We start from the raw sequence: 22,120 nt of genomic DNA on the forward strand, positions 1-22,120 counted from the left end.
ACTTTCCACTGTCCTATATTCTGTCTCCACAAAACTGCCTGCTCCACTTCATCCATCTTGACTACAAAAGGAAGAATATTTAGCACTTGAAGGAAACACACCAAGAAAAGCCAGATGTTGCTGAATAGTAAGGTGGTTGGCTCCATCTTAAGTCAACACTGCATATGGCTTTGAATTCCACAGCACAGATTTTAAATATTATAAATATAGACCTAGGCTATAGAAGATTTTGTCAGTTTTCTTACTTGGGTAACGCTATCCCTGGAAACTAAGGAAGAACAAACTTTGAGAAAATATGAGAGAGAATTCAGACCTATAATTGAGATGCCTTTGTAGAATTGGATCATTAAAGAAAAACAATCCATTCATTGAACAAACATTTATTCAAACACTATATATGTCAAGATAATCTTGAAATAAATTTGCACTCTGACAGTGCTTCGCACATAATAGAAGTGTAGGCTGAACTGAACTGAATTTTCTGAATACATATGAAAGGACTGGGATTCGGGAAAAAGGCTGCCATGGGGCACATTACAAATGTGAGGTGAACCATTTAGAATTGAAATGTTGCCCTTAGTTTATTCCAAGGAGGTGACTGGAGGTGTGATCATGTGTAGATTTCTCATGTCATCAATTTCAAATGCAACGGTCAATCCATGTCCACTGATGACTCTCTGGGACTATATACTTTTTCCCCAGTCATGCAAGCCCAAAGAGAATACTGCCAGATCAAAATGAAAATTTGTACATTCTACTAGGACCTACGCATCCTTTTCCATCTTGTCAGCAACAGTTAACACCACAACTCCCTTCCCAAAATCTGTTCTCTGGGATATTAGTTCCAAGTGATGCTCCAAAAAAAAAAAAAAAAACCCTGACAAATGTGTTTGGAAAACACAGCATGCTGTAGTTGACTCTGGCAAATTTACCAAATATATTAGCAATGTATATTAAAAATCTCTGAAAAATTCTGGTTAACTCCTTGTTTCTTAACCGCATATAATAAAAGAATTCTCCACAGCATAATATTTAGCAATGTCTCCAATTATATGCCAAAAAAATATACATGGTAAAAAAAATGCTATACTATGTTTATATGGTTAGGATCATTTGGAGGAGAGTACTAGTAGTCATCATTCCCAATGTGTTTAATTCTATTAGCGAGAACTTAAAAAGATTATTTTAAAAGGATACAATATATCTATTTTTTATGAAAACATAATGCAAGGTGAGTTTTTTTTCCTTGTACATTTATAAAATTGAAAAATAGTGACAAGAATTTTGAGTAGTATTGAGATATTATAAGCAGTAACCATATATAATTGAGAATACTGTGAATTTTCAAAACTATCTTACCCAGCTCATCCTGCCCAATTTCCAGTTGCTTAGTGAGGGGCACCATCCTCCTCTTCATCATCATCATCACTTGGGACAAACATTTCTCAGACTATTCCAACTATTTTGCCTCCACAAAGCCTCCTCAAAGTTCACCTTAACTTTACTATATTATTATTATTATTATTATTATTATTATTATTATTTTACTTTCTCACATCCTAATTCAGTCCTTGCCTCACTCACAAGAGGATAATTCTATGGCCCCTAAATGTTTTCTCTGCCTTCAATATCTCCCTGCTGTATAATAATTCATCCAACACACTGGTGCCAAATAGTTTTCCTACTTTAAAACAAAAAACACTGTTCAGACTGCTTCTTAGGCTATACCATTCACTGGCTTTGTTTTTTCATTTGTAGGGGTTTTTTGCCCACCAAAGGAAGTACAATCTCACCCCGCCGGCAGTGTAGTCCTATACAACATGCTCGGCTCTCATCTCATTTCTTCGGCTCCAACCCTCAGACATTCTCCCAGTCCAGTCCAACTCAGTAAATCACAATACGCCTCTGCCGTTTTCCACCTCTCTGCTTTAGAGCTCAGGTTAGGACCTGTGCCTGGAACCATCGCCCCGCTCCTACTGGGTTTCATTTTGCCACTCTAATACAATTTTTAAAGGAGATGTTAACCACCACCTATACAGTGAAGCCCTTTGAACTCAAGTATATCCCCCTTCCTCTGGAAAATCTTAACACTGAGGTTCTCTTGCACAGTTTCTTGTCTTCAAAAACTGTTTATACCTCTAACTTTGCTATTCTTCCTACTTCCAAAATGTTTGGAAACTCCCCTGGAGATAGACATATATTTATCTCTGTATCAGCTGACAAAACATTCCAATATACTCAAAAGGTATTCACTGCAGTAAGTTTGATTACTGCTATAAAACTGTTGCAACCATGGATGCATAGACATAAAACGCCTGTGGTGAATATCATAATGGCTCCCTTCATGTCTGAAAACACTCCACACACCCGTCTGCAGAGGTCATCTTACAACTGGCATGCCCTGCAGTCTTTCTTGCAGAAACTCTCCTTCCTTATTAATGTGATTCCAGTGCAGAAATCAATGAAATGGTCCAATTTTCCCACCAAGAACACTGGCCAGATTAGGCTGGGGATACAGCTCAGTTGGTAGAGTGCTTGCCTCACATGCTCAAGGCCCTGGGTTCAATCCTCAGCACCAAACAAAAACAAAAAAAGAACCCAAGAAGACTGGCCAGATTAAACTATGTTCCTGATCATAGTGATTAGTCCTCGATGGGAAATGAGTATTTTGGCGGGTGGGGGGTGAGTGGGTAGAATTTTTAAATAAATAAAGAGAAGGAATATAAGTAATTTTCAATAGGAACATCAGCTGTAAAAACATAAAAAATATTACCTGGTGCATATCTCTGCCTCTACAAGGATAGAGCCTACTGAGAATAAGGCTACCAAGAGGAAAGCAGAGCAAAACACAGAAAGAAGAGGGAGAAAAATTACCCCACCCGATCTACTGCATTATGTAGTCATGTTGAAGATCAACCCATTCATTAGATGTTGAAGTCAAATAAGCCAATAAATCTGGCTAATTTTATTTTCGATACCTGGCTAATAGAAAGCCTAAATGACTTATATAAGCTGACCTTATTTTTATGTGCTTCAATTTCCTCATCTGTAAAATGATGAGTTTAAAACAGGTATGTTTTAAGGCTCTATTAATCTCTTTCTGGCTAAAGTTTTAAGGGCAGCTAGTGGTTGACTATTAGCTTTCTAAAGCTCATTCCACTTGGGCTGCCTGGCTACATGCTTCCCTCATCCTCAATGCCCTTTGCTCCTATAAACTGCTAATTACCTCTCCAGCCTCTAAGGATCCTCTCTGCACCTCCGCAGGCAGTGCAGTCTGTGCTGCTATCCTAGCACTTAGCTCTGGCCAGTCTAACACTGCAATGCTTGTGGCAATAGCTGCCGGAGGACTCCGGCTTTATTAATGATTCTTCCTGTTCCCCTCATTGGACCCCACTGGCCTTGAACACTCAGAAAAATTCAGGGCTTGTTAAGAAGCTAACATTTCACAATTTACAGAGAGGAACAAAATTTAAACCTTGAGGATTCCAAGTATTGGCTGAGGATGTCCAGACATGGGAATTATGAAATACTCTAGTGAGAACATAAACTGATATAACCAATTTGGGAAGACATTTGGCAATATCTAGTGAAAATAAGCATACATGCTCTACAGACCAGTAATTCCACTTTTTGGTATAACTCTAGAGAAACTCACACTTTTACAAAGAGATGTTACTCACTATGGGGGTGGGGGGAACTATAAATACTCTGAACGTTCAGTAGGGTACAACTATAGGCAAACTTTTCACCCAGATAATCAAAGCAAAATGTAAAGTTCCAAACTTCAGTAATACATAACAAATCTATAACAGTGGCTGCCTCTGAGCAGAAAGAGAAGGAAATTGAAGGAATTTCAGCTTTTTCTGATACTTTATTAAAAAACAAAAAAACAAAAACAAAACCTGAAAAACTATGGCAATATGTCCAGAACTGTTAATTCCAACTGGTTTCTGCTGGTATATGGGCACTCTGTGGTATTTTCAAAACAGAATTATATATATGATTGATCATTGTTATTGTTCTTTTACCCACGATTCAGCTTCTCTCTAATACTATCGGATTTCCTGCTTGATTCAATTTTTGTTAATGACTAATTTTTATGCAAGCAAATTAATATTTATGTACATAGAAAGTGTAAAAATAAACATTATACTTGGTTAAAAGTAAAAGTGCCTCTCAACTCTCCTCAATCCTACCCAACATTTTCAGAAGCAATAACTACTGAAAAATGTACAATGTTTTCTTTTAGCTCTTTTTGTATTTACATCTACTTATGCACATATTCAAATGGTTTAAAGGCTTTATTTTCAAAACAAACAAGAGCATCATAGTAGGTACGCCTTTGTACTTAACATGATTGGGAGATTTCCCCACAGAATAATTTTTGTTCTTTTTGTTTGTTTGGTTTTGGTGATGCTGGGGATTGAAGCCAGGGTCTTATGCATGCTAGACAAGCAGTCTACCAACTGAGCTATATCCCCAGCCCCATGTTTTATTCTTAATAGTCTACAGAATCTGAATGATTTTAATATTCATTTAAAGCTTTTAAGAGTCTATAGAATCCATATACTGTATCATGACTTAAGTATTTCCCTATTATAAAAGTAATCAATTTGCATATAATTTTGTCCTTTTGAATAGGGCAGCAATAAAGAGACTTGTTTATACTTTCTAGAATATATACATATATATATGTATATATTCTAGATTTTATATAAATCTTTTTTAATATTTATTTTTTAGCTTTTTTTTTTTTTAGGTGGATACAATATCTTCTATTTTTATATGGTGCCGAGAATCGAACCCAGTGCCTCAGGCATGCTAGGTAAGCGCGCTACCACTTGAGCCACATCCCCAGCCCTAGATTTTATATATCTTGAACCAATTCCAAAAGTTGAGTTTTTAATTTGAAGAGTGCTTTAAAAATGTTGACACGTACCTTCCAATGAGAGTGCCTAGTTAATGAAGGATCTTAAATCTTTGAATTTTTGATAAGCCGATCAAAGGTGGGTGTGACAAGATCATTCCAAGCAGAGGGAGCAGCACAAATGAGGCATAAATGGAAAGGACAGAATGCCCAGTGCAACAACATAATTAGCTGGCATTTCCAGGGCCGACAGTAGGAGAGAGTCTAGGGTAGGGATCAGATTCCTGAGGGAAGGCATGCACTCCATCATAGTGCATGACGTTTACTAACACAGCAAGCAGCTTACACTTCATGCAGGAGGTGATGGTGAGGCCCAGAGGATTAACAGGGAAAGTGCTCTTGTCCCTCAGCCAGCAGCAGAACAGATTTAAACTGAGACACTCCTAGATACAGATCAATTAGGAACCTGTAAGACTGGCCTGCAGGGAAGATGGGAAGAGCTCCACCAGACAATGATGTTAGTATAAAAATGTGTTAGGACAAAAGATGTGGATAAAAGTCAAGAAACACATGGGGAGAAGTAGGGCAGACAATGACAGGATTGCTTCAGGAACTAAATGTGAATAATGCTTTGATTAATTAAGATGGACAATAAGGCTTGGCACCTTGGTGGATCAGGAAGCTGAGGTAGGAGGATAGTGAGTTCAAAGCCAGCCTCAGCAAAAGCAAGACACTTGGCAACTCAGTGAGACACTGTCTCTAAATAAAATACAAAATAGGGCTGGGATGTGGCTCAGTGTTCAAGCATCCCAGAGTACAATTCCTACTACCAAAAAAAAAAAAGATGGGCAATAAGAAGAGTGGTCAGAAGACAATATGGTGAAATTAGTTCTGGACTTTCTAATTTAAGGTGTGCATCCAAATTCAGATAGACACAGACATCAGAGAGTCAATACTGGGGTTAGAGATAAATACTGGGAACCATCATTTCCTAGATACCATTTAGAATACTGACAAACGATAGGCACACTTGTAGAGAAACAAAAGAAAACTTATTCATTTGAGTTTATTATACTCCAACTTCTGAAAACTATACGAGAAAATGTTCCTGAGACCAAAGAATGGAAAAATTCTATGAAGACTTTGTTTTAATATTGTAAGATCTATTCTAACATCAGCATTTGATTATTTTATAAGCCAGAATAAAAAAAATCTGATTTCACAAGGAGAAACAACTTAAAAATAGGATTTATCTAGAGAATCTTGCCAGCAGAAACCCTTCCTTTAACAGTCTTCTTTTTCAAATTAACAAGAATATTACAAAACATCTGCCAATTGAAAAAAAAAAAAAGATGAGAAAAATTGCTCAACTTCATAACCCCTTAAAATACTTTCAGCATTTTGTGAATTTTCTTTTAGATTATTTTTATTATTCCCCTATTTTAAAGTTATAATTTACCTAAATATTACAACTCATGATAACACTTTTCCATACTACCACAAAACCACCATTAACATCATATCACATATGGTTGAACACATTGTTCCAAGTCAGTGGTCTTCAACCTGGCTGCATTTTAGAATCTTAAGTGAACTCTTCAAAACTGTGAATTTCAGGACCCATTCCCTATCTATTAAATAAAAATCTTTGGGTGTGCCCAAACATTAGCATTTTCTTAAATCTTTCCAAATGATTCCAATGTACAACCAAATTTGAGAAACACTGATATCACCAGTGAACATTTACATTATGTTCTTTATTGACAATTGAAATAGCATCGATATGAATCTCTCAGTGCATATAATATCTTTTCCTGGGAATCAAGAATACTTTCTTAAGATGGTTTGCAGAAGTGGCATTATTAATTCATGAGATGGAGGTTATTTAATGACCTTTGGTGAGTAATATCAACTGACTTTTCATATAAGCAAGAAGCACCATTTGGAGTCAGGACAAAAGCATGGACTTATTAATGTATTCGGTACGCCCAAAAACAATCTCAAAGGGTTGCTTTAACTTGCACTTTGATGATTATTAGTAAGAACAGATATTTATCCACCTATTTGTTTATTATTCATTAATCTTATCCACTGGAGGTCCTCTGTTCACATCCTTCCACCATGATGCTTGACAGTTATTATCTTTTCTTATTGTTATAATAATTTCTTTATATAACCCTTCTAACATGTGCACTAAAATATTTTCCTCAATGGTTTATTGTCATTTTTACATGCAGGCATATTACAAGCCAATTACATCCACCTTTTCCCTCATGCTTTGTTTTATAGCTTCTGTAAAAAGCTATTTCTCTATCAGAGATGAATTTAAATGTTAGATTTGATTTTTTTCTAATTTTTTCCCAATGGTATGAATGTTTCATATTTGAATTTTCTATCAGGCTTGTATCTTCTTCAACATAAAACACAACTACCACATTACAGGTTCAATAAAAATTTATCATTTGTAATGGCTTTCTATGGCTCAGAAAGAAAAGGTATATAGTTCCCTTGTCCATTACTTCAGTTCAAATGCATCCTCCCACTCCTTCTCTGCAAAAGACTCTGGCACTACTACTCTGAAATTCCTTGATCAGCAGAATGTCAAAAGAATTCAGCTCAGAATTTTGCTGGCTATGGGAAAAATTTTACCTTTAAATGTTTGATAAAGGAAATGCCTAAAAATAACTACACGGACCACTACTGCTAAGATTGGCATTCACACCACAAGACAAATGCCAATTTGATTTAGTTTTCTTCTCTCCTCTCTCCCTTCTCTTTCTTTGTCCACACATATTCTTACTTTGTTCATAATGCCTTCTACTTGATTAGAAGTGTTAACATAAAAATAACCTTTTAGGAAAAAGGTAACTTTCTGCTATAAAATGTGTTTTGTAAAAATTCAAACACTATAGTTATTTATAATGATAAATTTTTGATAGAATTATAATGTAAAAACAAACTTTATTTTACCAAAGGCCTAATTTCAAGATAATACTTCTTATGGAAATAATGTGCTTTGGAAAGAAGTATAAATACAAAAACCAATGATTTGAAGAAGCATCCTTCCTTTTCCCAAACTTAGCATGCAACACTTAAAAATATATCTTAAGAATCAGCAGGAGGTCTAAAAGAAAGGCAATACACCTAGTTCTTGCTTTAATTTCACCCTAAGGGAAATATGATTCATGAGAGATATAAATAGGAAGCAGGGGATTGCCGAAATGCTTATGTTTACTGTAACCCACAGTAATACTCTTTCATACAGTAAAAGAAAAAAAAATAACATAAAGTTCAAGATGGATACAATCAATGTAAATGTTTAAAGCAAACAAATATTAATGTTTCAGGCTACCAGTTTTGAAAATTATAAAATCACATATACATACACATTAATAAACTACAAAAGTAATGCTACTAATAGGTTATGTATATATTACTTCTGTTTTACAGTAATAAATATCTTCCTCCGGAAAATTGTGCATTTTGATTACCCATGAGGAGAAATACATGTTTAGATAAAACAAGATTTCTTGTACATTATTTGACAGCAATATCAATGTTCCAAACAGGCATACACAGATTCCCCAGAGAACAACCACAATAAGAAAGAGGGAGAACAATAGATAAACAAAATTGGGGTGGCAAGAAAAAGAACTGGTGAGCTAAGGTAACATTCAAGAAAAACTACTTCAAACTCGTGGTCTTACTCAACCAACTAACCGGTTGTTAAAATTACAGAAAACCATCTATGTTTACCTAACTACAGGAGAAACATTTTTTTCTGTCTTCATGTCTTAATTGTTTTAAAAACACAACATGAGCTATCATGGTTTCTAGCAATTTGTCAAACATCTTATTTAAATAAGCATAACTCCAATCCATTCAGTTAACTGAAATCAATATTCCTGAATTTTTATACTGCCACTTGCATAAAGCTTTCAGGAAATATTTCCTTGATGCACCTGCCACCCAATTCCATGAAATCAATATTTCATTGGAGCCAAGCTGGGAAATCCCAAGGCACTGAACTCAAATATGAACACTGCTTTATGAATTGCTAAGATAGCAATGAAATTGAACACCACTACCATCAAAGAGTTTTACCTCTCTTTATTGCAAGGGGTTTGTTTTCTAAGGTACCAATGAAGTAATTAATAACAACATTGTGCTAGGATAACAGTAACAACTTTAATATATTATATAGCACCTTCCTATTTCCAGATGCCAGTCTGTAAGCCCAGAAACAACACTCTTTGGGGCTATTCCTAAAATAAATGTATTGTGGTGGTAAGAGATAGCTACCCATCAATATAAAAAGGAAGACTAACAATACGAATCCCAACTTTGAATCCAATTCAAAGATAAAGACAACCATTTACTAAAATACATACAAATTACTCTTTAGGCAGAACCCCCAAAATTCAGCACACTATCGGCCACATCTATCATGTTCACATGTGAGAACACGTAAGCAGAGGTTCCACACAGAAAAATTCTGCACATTTTTTAAAAGCTTTTATTCACAGTAAACACCTGGTATTTGCCTTCAAACGTTGTTTTTTCTCAAATAATTACTACCTAAGTACTTCATGCATTGATCTTTAAAAGTAGTTTCCTAGGATCCAATACAGGGTATCATTACTTCATTTTCAGCACCAATAGCGAACAAATGTCAGAACAAAGATATAAAAAAATCCAAACTCTAAACCTATTCATCTCTTAAATGGTAAACATTTGCTGACCCTAAAATTATTCCTTTTGTCACTTGGCTTGTCAAACTGGGTTGTAAGAAAAACTCTGAAAGTTTTCAAAATAAACATTCAGCTAGTACATTCCTATGTCTCCCATTTCCTCCTTGGTTTTTTTCATGGCTCCTAAAAGGCCATGTTTTTCTTTTTTTTCTTTTTCGTTTTTTTGTTCTTTTCTCTGGAGACCCCACTTAAAGTTTAACATTTGCTTATAGCCCACTGTGACGAAAAGATTGAATTTAGAACCAGCCAACCTAGGCTCAAATACCAGATCTTCCACTTCTAACTGTGAAGTTAGGCAATATCCCCAACTTCTCTCAGCATCAATTTCCTCATGTGTAAAATGAAGAAACAGCACCCACTTCTCAATGTTACTGTGAGGATTAAATTAGCTAAAAAATAGAAAATGCTTGGCTCAGTGCCTGACACTGATCACTTACTGCATAAATGTTAGTTTCCTGCCCTTTTGCCAAAATGACATTCAACAGACAATTCTAATGATATTTACAGACACATACATCTGTGTTTCTTCTTTTCAGTTCTTTACCTGTATTCTACCCACAGGCCTAATAAGATTCCTCTATGTGCAGTGCTCAAAATGATTTTCATTCTTCCGAAGGAAAATAACTGAAACTGCATTGCATAAATAAATAACAACCAAAAGAGGCACCAAATTTCTAAGAAAACATGTCCAAAATTGAAGAAAATCTACCATATTGCTTGTAAAAAACTTAAAATGCCTGAGCAGCTTAAGGAAAATTATGGTGCAGAATTCCTTAAAAGTACAGCCCAATTTGATTCTCAGTAAAACAGAGTCAGAATAATGAAGTGCTTTCAATGAAGAAAAAAAACAAAATCACTGGGAAAAAATCAGCCATCAGCCTCCAGCATATCAATTAATGTCATTAGGCTACTTTGCTTCAAAGAGCCCCAAGCAAAAATGTGAACAAGTAGACTACAACTTCAGCAAGAAAGAGTATGGAGATGCAGTCAGTGTTCACAGGGAAGAAGGTTCTGGATACACGCCAGAAAGAAAAATAAAACATTACTCAAATTGCAATAGGGTTTTTATGATGAGATAAATTTGTGCTTAAAAATATGGCCACAGTGTACAGGAACTGTAATTCTAACAGAGAAATTAGAAAGCACACCAGAGCGCCCCACATATTTTCACTTTCCTACATGTTACCCTTTCTCAATTTCCATTCCAGACGGCACTGCCACACTGACAGACGGAAAGTATGTGAGCGACATCATTCTGGGAATCACTCTCATAACCTTCTACCCAGTCATTCAGATCGCACTGCCTGGTCTTTAAGTTGTCCTCTCATGTCCACTAAACATGAACTGGAAATGAGTGACCACTACGGGGTTCCATATGGGAAGACCCTCAATGTCCATTTCACCCACATCACTAGCTGGTACCTACCCGGAAGGAATGAACGGAACCACTCCAATGCAATCCCAGCCACTCCTGCTAGTTCAAGCATTCGGTTCAGCATCACCTCATGACCAACACGAAAGCAGCTGAGGCTCTAATATAATCATCATGGAAAGTTGTCCCAAATCCTTCATTCGAGGAAGATCCTTCATACACACCAACGCTGTCTCCAAGCCATGCCGGGGTCTGAAACCAGACTGGAAAATATTATATATGTGTATATATAGTAAAACTCCCACAAACCACTCTTCTACTTTGTCATATTTATTTACAACTGCTAATCCCATCCTCTATGCATCGCCTTTGCAAGGTGAAAATATGACCATTCAAGGAAAGATCCTTTCCATAGTAGAAGGTAAACTTAAAGCATATGAAGACCTGGTGCTGCCTGGTAAGGTGGTTGAGGCGATCCCAAATGGAACATACTTTGTCCTGAAGGGAAGAGAGAAAACACAATATTGGTTTCCAAGGCTAATTTTCTAAACTTGGTGGACAGGATCAAACTATTCTGATTGTTTTAAAAGCCTTGGCATTCTCAGGGGATAGAATAATAGTGCCAGATTAATTCTTAAAGCTCAATTTGTTATTACCAATTGTGCCTCAACTCCTGAATCCCACTGGGTAGATACTGCTTTCATAATCCTAACTACCACCACCTTAATCACATTATCAGACTCTGTGCTCATCAAAGAGCTCTACTGCGCTTACTCATCGCGGAGACAGGGAGGGCTAGGAACCTTAGAGTGAACCACAACTTCAACTGGGAGGAAAAACAGAAAAGTGATCAATCGAGCCCCAAGATCTATTATACCTTAAAAAAAATAAAATAAAATAAAATTCAAGACAACTTTAAAAAAAATTTCCTTCTCTCTCCTTAATGAATAGACTTTTTAGAAAGAAGGTGATAGAGTATACAAAGTTTAACCAAAGAGTCACCATTTTTATTATCTTGAGCCCTTTATTAAAAGATTGAAGACTATTCCTTTCAGCTTGCCCATTTTACCTAAAAGAAAATACAGACAACTACAACTTTCAATCCCACCACAAAATTTTACCAAGTTTCTATTTCCAGAATATGTTTTAAATGAGTTATATCACTGCAACATTATTTTCTATGTACTTACCCTAAATTATTTTGTATCAAGCAAACAGCTACCTATGAAAGTGCTTGTCACATGTAATTCCATTTAAAAGTTAGTAGAATTCTGTCTTATCTCCATTTCACTTGCTCTCCTGGCCAGACTCACTCCATCCATCTCTGTTACATTCAGTTTATATTAAAAGAGCTTGGAAATGTCCATCTGCTAGCCTGCCTACATACATTCACTCCCAACTCCGTTAAGTTCTGTGGACATTAAATATCCAGAAATCTTTCAGACAGATTTGGACCTGTAATACTTATTATTATGTTTTTCTGCACAGTCCCCACTACCCCACTACATCTCCTAAAACTGACATGTCCCTCATTAAGGATCATTCACGTAGGTAAGACTCAGAAAACATTATTTAAAAATTTATAGGGATATAAAAATTGAAGGGAAAGTATACTTGGTTGTTTAGTTCAAGCTCACAGATTGCTTGGTGCTTGCAAAATAGTGGCTTTCCTCTTAAATGTTAAGTTCTCAAATTGAACCCTGCAGCATTATCTGGTTTCTGACCATAGTACAATACGTTTATCAGTTTTCAAACCATCCCTTATGCAGATAAGGCTAAAGGTTATCTGTAAGTAATAAAGGTTTGGTCAATAAACATTTGCTCTGATGCTTACTATGAACTAGGAAATGTACAGGATGTGCAAATATAAGGTATGTCACTCACCATTGAGGAATTCATAATTCAGTTGAAAGAGAGAGGTATAAACAAAACAATTATAATAATGATACAGTAAAAAAAAATTCCCATGGAATACAAAAGAAAATTTATTCTGCTTGGATGCTATGGGGAAAGTTTCATCAGGAAAGTGACAATCTGTATCTTAAATGATAACAGGCATTCGAATGACAGTGACAGTAATAACCCACAGAAGCTAAGCCATTAGATCTATGCAATTTACAAGAATCTTGGAAATCAGTTCAATACTTGCAACTAAAATATACACTATGCTATATTTAGTTTCACAGGCAGCAAACTATTTCATTATAACAGAAAACTCCTCACATATTATAAACATTCAAATATATAAAAGCTGTGAGAATCTCAGTGACTGAAGTACACAAATAATGACACAGATTTTCCAAGAAATTAATTATTTACAACATATATAAATTTAGAGCTCCTAAGAAAAAGCAAAGTGGGATTGTTCATTAAAGTCTATTCTCCAAAATTTTATTTTGTGTATTTAAAATTTCATAATTGAATTTCAAACAAAATTTAGGTGATATGTAAATACGCAGGACATTATGACGCATCTTCCTTCCTCCAAAAATAAAAAATAAAACCATGCCAATTAGATAATTAGGAGTACTTTCAGGATACTATATGTTAACGCATATGAATTTAGAAGGTGAGGGAGCAGAAGAAATTCTACATCAAGATTGTAGATTCAGAAGGCTCGGGTGGCTGAACAATGGGAGTTACCTAAAGAAATACACTCTATAGATTGCAAAAAAGACCTAGGAAAGCATATTATTTCACAAAAAAATAATTTAATTCCTGGTATTCTATATCTCAGGAAAATCCCTAATCCCACACTCCCAACGTTCATCCCTGGCATATTTCATTACTAATAACAACTGGCTTTGCTCCACCAACTCACAGTAATTTAAAATCTTGTCATGGAGTCTGAATTAAGAAACTAACTAGAATCCCTTTTCTAATCTTGGATGAAATTTTAGATAGAACTTAACTGGTCAATGATATTATACATTTCTTATTGAAATGTGAAACATTTGGCACCAGTGTGCCAAAATACTACTGTAAATAGCTTAGGAATAATATAAATTGGACTTCATCCCATCTTGATTAACTGCTTCCAAATTGCTAACAAAATGGCCAACATGAAATCTCATAAACCAAGTATCTTACAATTGGCAGCACATTTTCAAATTTTTCCACATTATTTTTATCTTTATTACAGCCTTATAATTCAAATAAAGTTAAGTTTCTTCTATTTTACTGGAAAGATGAGAAAGAAATGACAGACAGACTGACGACTGACTGACTTATCCAGGGTAACACATTATGTTAGAAGCAGAAATAAATCTGGAATTCAAATTTCCATTCACTCAATCAGAAAACATCATGAGCCTATTATCTGAAGGGCACCATAGGGAAGAAAGGGATCAATGAGACATGAACTTTACCATTAAGGAAATTGTAGTCCTATTACAACAAGAGAAAATTTGAGAGAGTTTATTAGATACTACAGCAAAGGAACACACACATTATGTTATAATGGAAAAGCAAGGATAAGATGATGAACTGAAGCTGAAGGAATTAAAAGAATTCTACACTGAGAAAGTGGACTTCACATCTGAGCCTTGAAGATGGGGATGGAAAGCAAGAAACAGTGAGGGTCCTTACAGGCTGGCAGTGACAGACCTAAAAAATACATGAAATGTTTACATAAAGTATACAATTTTTTTCAATATAAAAATACATATTTAACACGAATCAAGCCCAAGCATGAGATTAAATGAAAAAAATAGGAATGGGAGAGGTTGTTATTTCATCCTCAATAAGGACTTCCCTGCACTTAAGTCCTGCCCACTGTTTAACTGGGAACATGCCTCTTTTGCAATAACCATAGTACACCCACCCCCTGCCCACCCCCAACCACCACCACCCCCAACCACCACCACCCCCCTCCTCAGCTTCTCTTTGAGCTTAGTACAAGTATAGGTAAGGCCAATAGGACATAAGGAAAGAACTGATGCCCTTAACATCCAGAACAAATCTACAAAGGGATTACATGTGCTCCTTCTTCCAACTGCAAGCTCTCTCAGATCAATGAGATAAGAAGAAAATCACAGAGATGGGAACGCAACAAGCTGCAAGGATTGGGTTCCCAGGACATCTTGGTAGAGCAAAGCTAATCCCATCACTCCTGGGACTACCCTTCAAACACCTATTTGATTAAGCCACTTATGTGGGAAATCCATCATACCTAAGCAAACTTATACATAAGCTTGTATAATAGGTTACTGTATAAAGTAAATAGCAATCAAAAGTAATTCTCAAAAATCTAAGAAAAACAATCTGAAAATATGTAAATTATTTGCAAGGGCTAAAATAAAATGAGCAACATGCAGTTGTAAGAATTTTTAAGTGTATTTTTTAATTTTAATCTATAGAACAGCCATAAACATTAGAAAGTTCAGGGGTCAATATTATTTTATATGTGAGGAATAATAAAACATTAATTATAATTACAAAAGATATTTGATAGCCACAAATTGTAATGAATTTAACCTCATTTAACCCATTAAAAAATCATTACACATATTCCATGCTACGTTGATACCTAAAGACCCATTCATTAGGTCAAATAAATTATTAATATCAGAAAATAGGAATCAATGATTGAAAACTTGATTTTTGCTGTAGGTTCACATTGGTCTATGTTTTCATTTACCCAATGGACTTTTCAGACACCTCAATTTCATTGATTATATTTATATATTTAATTATTTTTATATTTGTGCATTTAACTGCTATCTACCTGTGTTTATATAGACAACAGAAGGAAAAATATAATAAGTAAGCATAAAATAGAATAACATTTAAGAATATTAATACATAAAAGCACAATGGGCTGCAAGTCCACTTGGAAAAACTGAAATCAAGAGAAAAAATGGATGCTGGATGAACCTTTTTATTCAAACTATCTGCAGGCAAATCTATTGGCCCTTGTTTTACTCGTCTTATTCTCATGTACATTAGAAAGAACAACTAGACTAGGAATAGTCAATAAAATTATCTGTTCCATTTTCATTGGTTCACTGAGCCTGGCTCTCGCTGGATCTCTTCAATCAGCCCCCAGCAAGGGAAGTCTATCATCCTTTAGATCACTATTGTAATCTACAGTACAATCTTTCTTTTACCCTTATGCCAAGAGTGCTACTGGAGGCAAATGGGTCATCAGGTAATAAAGATGATAATAAAATCAGGTAAGAGAAGATGACTGGATCACAGTCATCTTTAACTCAACACTTTAGTAAAAACAACTGAAAGGCATGATCCTTCTAATAGTACCTTAGAACACACCTGTTTTCTTTATAAAGTCTAGTCTTCACTCACTAGTAAGCTTTTGTATATTCTACTCAAACTCCAAAACAATCACCCTCTTCTAAGTTGAAAGATGACTCAAATATTCACTAACTCTACTATTGTGGACAAGTGACTTACATTTTCAAAGTCTTAGTGTACTATCTGTAAAATAAGAATCTAAAACTATATGATTTGTGAAGACCTCCCCAGAAACACAATGGTATAATTCCAAATTAAACTTCATCACATCTTAGCTTGCATCGTAAGTCGGAGCTGTCTGAAGGATCTGCTTCTAGAAGGGAGTTTGTGCTTCACAACAATTCTCACAAGTATAGTTTAAGGTTGACAAATGACAACAGTAAAACTGGTCTTGACCTTCTCTTTACCAAAGCACTTAACCCCTCCTGATACTGAGGGCTCTCACTACCCTTCCACTTTGTTTTCACAGAGCCACACTGTTTAAATAAAGACTAGAAGTTTTGGGAAACTAGGTAGTTGAAGTTGAGTAAAAGGAAGACGGGATTTTAAATTTTAGATAATTATCCTAATTTCCCAAAATGCCTTTGAGTTTATTTCATAAGTACCCATCCCTTTCTTCGAAGAAGACTGTAGGTTCACATTAGTCTACCACTGTGCCTGATTATACAAAGTAATTTATGAAAGTATAAAAACTAAAATTTGTAACTTTTCTTTTTTGGTAACATGACAGACGAATGATTTGTAAAAATAAGCATTAAGTGATCATCTTAAAATTCCCAATATTGAAATTGGAATTTTTAAGAGGGTGAGGGGCTGGAGATATGGCTCAGTGTTCTAACATTTGCCTAGCATGCATGAGGCCCTTGGTTTTGATCCCCAGGAGAGAGAGAGAGAGAGAGAGAGAGAGAGAGAGAGAGAGAGAGAGAGAGAGAAAGAAAGGAAGAAAGGAAGAAAAGGAAGGAAGGAAGGAAGGAAGGAAGGAAGGAAGGAAGGAAGGAAGGAAGGAAGGAAGGAAGGAAGGAAGGGAGATAGATTAAAATTTTTAATTTTAGAAACTGGTTTGGTAATGACTAATAGAATCTCTGTTCCTAGATGTGCACTTCCCTTCTTGGAGTGAACATGTGGGGGATTCCTAAGTGAACTTTGCCAGCAACCCCAACACTTAGCAACTTAAGATTGGAGGCATTCTTTCAACTATCCCACTAACAAAGGCCTATTCCTAGATCTGCAGCAATGCCATTTTCTAGCAATGAGCAGGTCTTCTTCAAAGAACACAAAATAAACAACAAGTTGAATAATTTGTTATATAAATCATTGTACTTCATGAAGACATGTTAGGAAAGAATTAAGTCATGGATTGAGGAGAACCATGGCCTGGCAATTTTGCATGTCTATTGTAAAAGTAAAAATTAAAAGGAAAGAGAAATGATCTTGTGACTCCCAGCAGGAGTACAGGAAGGCTGATGGATAAGTGGACATGATACAAATTACAAATAACAGTAAATTGTCTCTGGTCATTTTCTGCTTAACAAAATTTCCTAAAGGAAGCACTGATGGTGCTTCTGAAACTATATTCACTTATGCCTCTCAGCCTTCTAGTGTCTTTTCCTACTTGCCTCTCTTAAAAGAAAAATGGGATTAATAACCCAGTGTTCCAGTACCTCCACCCAACCACGGTTTAAACAATACCATCTATTTTCATTCAGTTGTTTCCACAAATGGACAGACTGCTAATCTCTAAAATTGTCTTTTGGATTATCTACATTTTGTTAGTAATCATGCTTTGATTAATCAAGTTAGCCAGAAAGAAGAATTTTAATTTCTAAGATCAACAATAAAACAGTAATATTCCTATAAAGTCTTTGGTTCTCCCTTTATTCACAGTACAAGTCACATTCTCACAGTGTTATCTTGTTAAAAAAAAAAAAAAAAGTAAAAAAGTTGCATTTGAACGATGTCTCGCTGCTGCCCGTAACCTTGATTCTTTACTCAAAATCACCTCCTCATATTAGACAAGCATAGTCATCAATGTCTGTCAAAAGCGTGGCATCCCACAAATCTCAGGGTTTATGAGAAGGCTTTTTTTGTTTTTTATCCATCCATCCTAATTACAAATAGACTATAAACTGAAAGCACTTCAACACATTTACCTACAAGTTAGATTTTAATCTTGGTGAGTAATATATATAAGATATCAACAATGAACCAGAAAAACCACTAAAGAAGATGGGGGGAGTATTTATTAATAGAATCTTATAGCTTTTAACTTTGTAAAGTTGAAATCCTGTTTTATCACTAGCCACTGGAAGAATTATCTCAAGGTACTTAACCTCACCTGCCTCCATTTCTTCTCTGATATAGCAGAATATCTACTCACCGCAGTGCTTATTTTACAAAGATAATTCACACAAAGTCCTTAGCCTAATATAAAGGATCAATAAACATCAGTATTCTTTTTATCATCAAGTCCCTACTCATTAATTTGCCTGACATGCTACATAAAACACAATGTCTTGGCACTCTGCTAAGAAAATTAATGGATAAAGGTATCAGTTTCTTATTTTAATGATTTTAGATTTGTGCTAGAAAGACAATCTTTACTGTCATGTTGGAATACCAGATATTTGTTTGTTTGTTTGTTTGTTTTTATTGGTTGTTCAAAACATCACAGAGCTCAAGACATATCATCTTTCATACATTCGACTCAATTGGGTTTTGAACTCCCCAAATACATAATACAGACTCACTTCTGTTACATACTCACATTTTTACATAATGGCATATTAGTGACTGTTGTATTCTGCTACCTTTCCTATCCCCTACTATCCCCCCTCCCCTCCCCTCCCCTCCCAACATCCCTCTCTACCTCCTCTGCTGTTGTTCAATTCTCTCCCCTTTTTTCCCCCCACCCCCTTGCCCCTCATAACCTCTTATTATTTTGTAATACCAGATATTTGTAAAAAAAAAAAAAAAAAAAAAAAAAATCAAGAGTTTAGACATTCCCAAGTATAAAAGTTAAACATTATGCACTAGGTTTAAGACATGCTTCACAGAGATTAGAAGATTGAATTAAATAACACAAAGACTGATCTGGAACCACACTGTTAAACCCCAAAGCAGAGACCACATTTTGTTTTTCTATTAACCTCATCATGGGCTTAGAAATGCTAACAGAATAAATATTTGCCTCATAACTTCCACAAAGCCCCTAGGATCTTGTAAGTGAACACTGAGTAGGCCCTTAACTGGCCAACTTTGTGCAACGATAATCTCTCTCTACAACTTATATTCCTTGATGCCCTTTAATTTCTCTTATGTCCCTCTAATGTGACTCCTATGCATCCTGGGCCTACACACTTGCATACTGAAAAAAGCCCAAAAGATGATAACCAACAGACTGAAGAGATCAAATACAAAAAAAAAAATCTTTACATTACACCTAGCACAGGTCTTGACTTAAAAAAAAAAAAAAAAAAAAAAAAAAAAAGGTTAACAAAATAATCACCTGAATTTCAGGCAGAGCTCCAGCCAACAATTAGCAATTTAATTTTGCTTGGGTATGTGAGGAGGCATTAGCTAAATAGTCTTTTTCCCCCCTAAGAGAAGTACAACTTGTTCTTAGGAATTATGCACTATAGCTTTTAGAAAACCTGGCTCAACAAAATACCATAATTTTTATTCCTTCTGAAAACAAATCAACTATAAAAAGAAGTCCCCATGTCAGCATATCAACTATTTTGCATTTGAATTATGTTGTCAAGTTCAAAACAATGAAGCAAAACTAAAATCATTTAGGCGTGTGGCAATTAAGAGCACAAGGAATGAAAGAAAAGATGAAGAGAAAAGCACCACTTAGGAAAGAATGAAACAAAATCACGCCGCTTACAAGCCTGCTCCTCCCCAAAGATTTTCACCTGCACAGGATACTTAGAAAGACTCATGCACAGTGTAATTTTATATCCATTTCTGGTTCTATTTCTGCACTGAAATATTTATAGAGTGCTCAGTGTTTCTGGAGTAAATTATACCTAGATCTTGGTAAAGCTAAAATCACTTAAATTACCTTTTTTGCTCAATTATTTGGAAGAATGGAGAAAGAAAGCTTGACAGAATAAAAAGATGTATTAAGCAATGGCCATTTCATAGCTATAATTGCATAGCTTAGTGGATATTGATGCCTTGAGGGCTATATGCAGTCACCACAGCTATTTTTACCAAAGGCTTCAAATAAAATCCAAATCAATTTATGTTATGTGAGCATACACATTATACTTGAACATGAAAGTTCTTAAGCCAAGTATTCCATCGGTTTGTATGTTAGGAATAACATAGAAAAACACATATTAGCAGTACACAAAATGGACGTATGGTACTATGTTAAGCACACAAGTATAAATACCTTCCAAAATAACCACTCAATTCTAGAAATATTCTTATGATACGCCATGAAATTCAGAAAATGTTCCAAATTTGGAAATCACTGTTATGGACTGAATGCCATTCACCTTCCCCAAGATTCACATGTTGAACCCTGAGCCCTCAATGTGATTATATTTAGTCCTGTAAGGAAATAACTAACCTTAAATGAGAAAGGGGTCCTGATCTGATAGGATTAGTGTTCTTATAAGAAGTGACAGACAGCTCTCTCTTTCTCTGCAAACTGTACTGAGGAAAGGCCCTATGAGGACATAAGCAAGAAGGTCAGCTACAAGTAAGGAAGAGACCTCTAATCAAAAATTGACCCTGCCAGACTGATCTGGGACTTCTGGTCTCCAGAATTGTGAGCAAATAGATTTCTATTACTTCAGCCACCCAGTCTATGACATTTTGATATGGTGGCATATACAAACTAAGACAATCACTATTAATATGACTTTGATGTGGAGAATCCTGTTTTAAACTTACTATATCACTGTGAAGCACTGCATGTGAAAAGTACATTAGACCCACTCACTCAGCAATCCAATCTTATATCAAAAATGTGATAACTATCAAAAGTATATGGGAGTGTACACACACACACACACACACACACACACACACACACACACACAACTCAATTCATAAATGCCTTGTGGGCTCTACTTCTATTTTTCAAACCATTAAAGAAATAATGGGGGAAATTTCACAATGAAAGACAAGTCATCAACTGTGGCTGCAATGTTCAGACATTTGACTTTGAAGGCTCTACAGCTGCCCAAGTCCAAGTTGATTAGGGTTGTACTAAAGATCTGGAACCTGATCTTGTAGGATAATGTTTCACATAATTACTTTTAACTTAGGAACTGCTTCCACAGTAAAATATAACGGTACTCCCCTCAAGAATTATTTCAATTATTTTTGTCACTATATAAAAAAGTAATTTTAAGTTTAACAAAAACTTAATTTATGAGATTACAAAATTATTTTTAAACAATTAGTAATATTCATATATGACTATGTATTTAATCAACACTATACCATTTAAGTTGAAAATTATTTACAGAAAACATACAATGCCAACAAATATTTTTAAAGATTTATTTTGGGAAAATTCAAATGTATATTAAAATGACCAGATTAGAAATTCAAAATTTCACCTACATGTAAAGTATAACAACATGCATTCATCATTCATATCATATATTGTCAGAAATATCATAATTTATACAGAGACCAAAAAATAGGAAAAATACCGTGCCTAATTTCATCTGATTAACCACAAACATACAATGTATAGTAGTTTTTGATTCATAATTCACCAAGTATGATACTGGTTCTAGAATATTATGGATCATTAGTAAGAAATGCTACAATAAATGTTGTTGTTTGTTTGAGAGTGAGAAAATAGATTTGAAAAGGGAAACCTAGGAGTATGGTCAACAGATAAGAAGACAG

At 35.2% G+C, this 22,120-nt stretch overlaps 1 protein-coding gene across 1 annotated transcript in view; it reads right to left on the bottom strand.

Annotated features, from left to right (window-relative positions):
* Nucleotides 1-8,224: 8,224 nt before the first annotated feature.
* Nucleotides 8,225-22,120, bottom strand: part of LOC144369823 (putative Polycomb group protein ASXL3) — a 52,999-nt gene continuing 39,103 nt past the window's right edge. Inside the window, exon 3 of the mRNA XM_078030206.1 lies at nt 8,225-11,242. Coding sequence (XP_077886332.1) covers nt 11,122-11,242 — 121 coding nt within the window. The 3' untranslated portion in view covers nt 8,225-11,121. The remainder of the gene's footprint in view (nt 11,243-22,120) is intronic.

Source organism: Ictidomys tridecemlineatus, chromosome 13, assembly GCF_052094955.1.
Source record: "Ictidomys tridecemlineatus isolate mIctTri1 chromosome 13, mIctTri1.hap1, whole genome shotgun sequence".
In the NCBI taxonomy this organism is placed as follows: Eukaryota; Metazoa; Chordata; class Mammalia; order Rodentia; family Sciuridae; genus Ictidomys; species Ictidomys tridecemlineatus.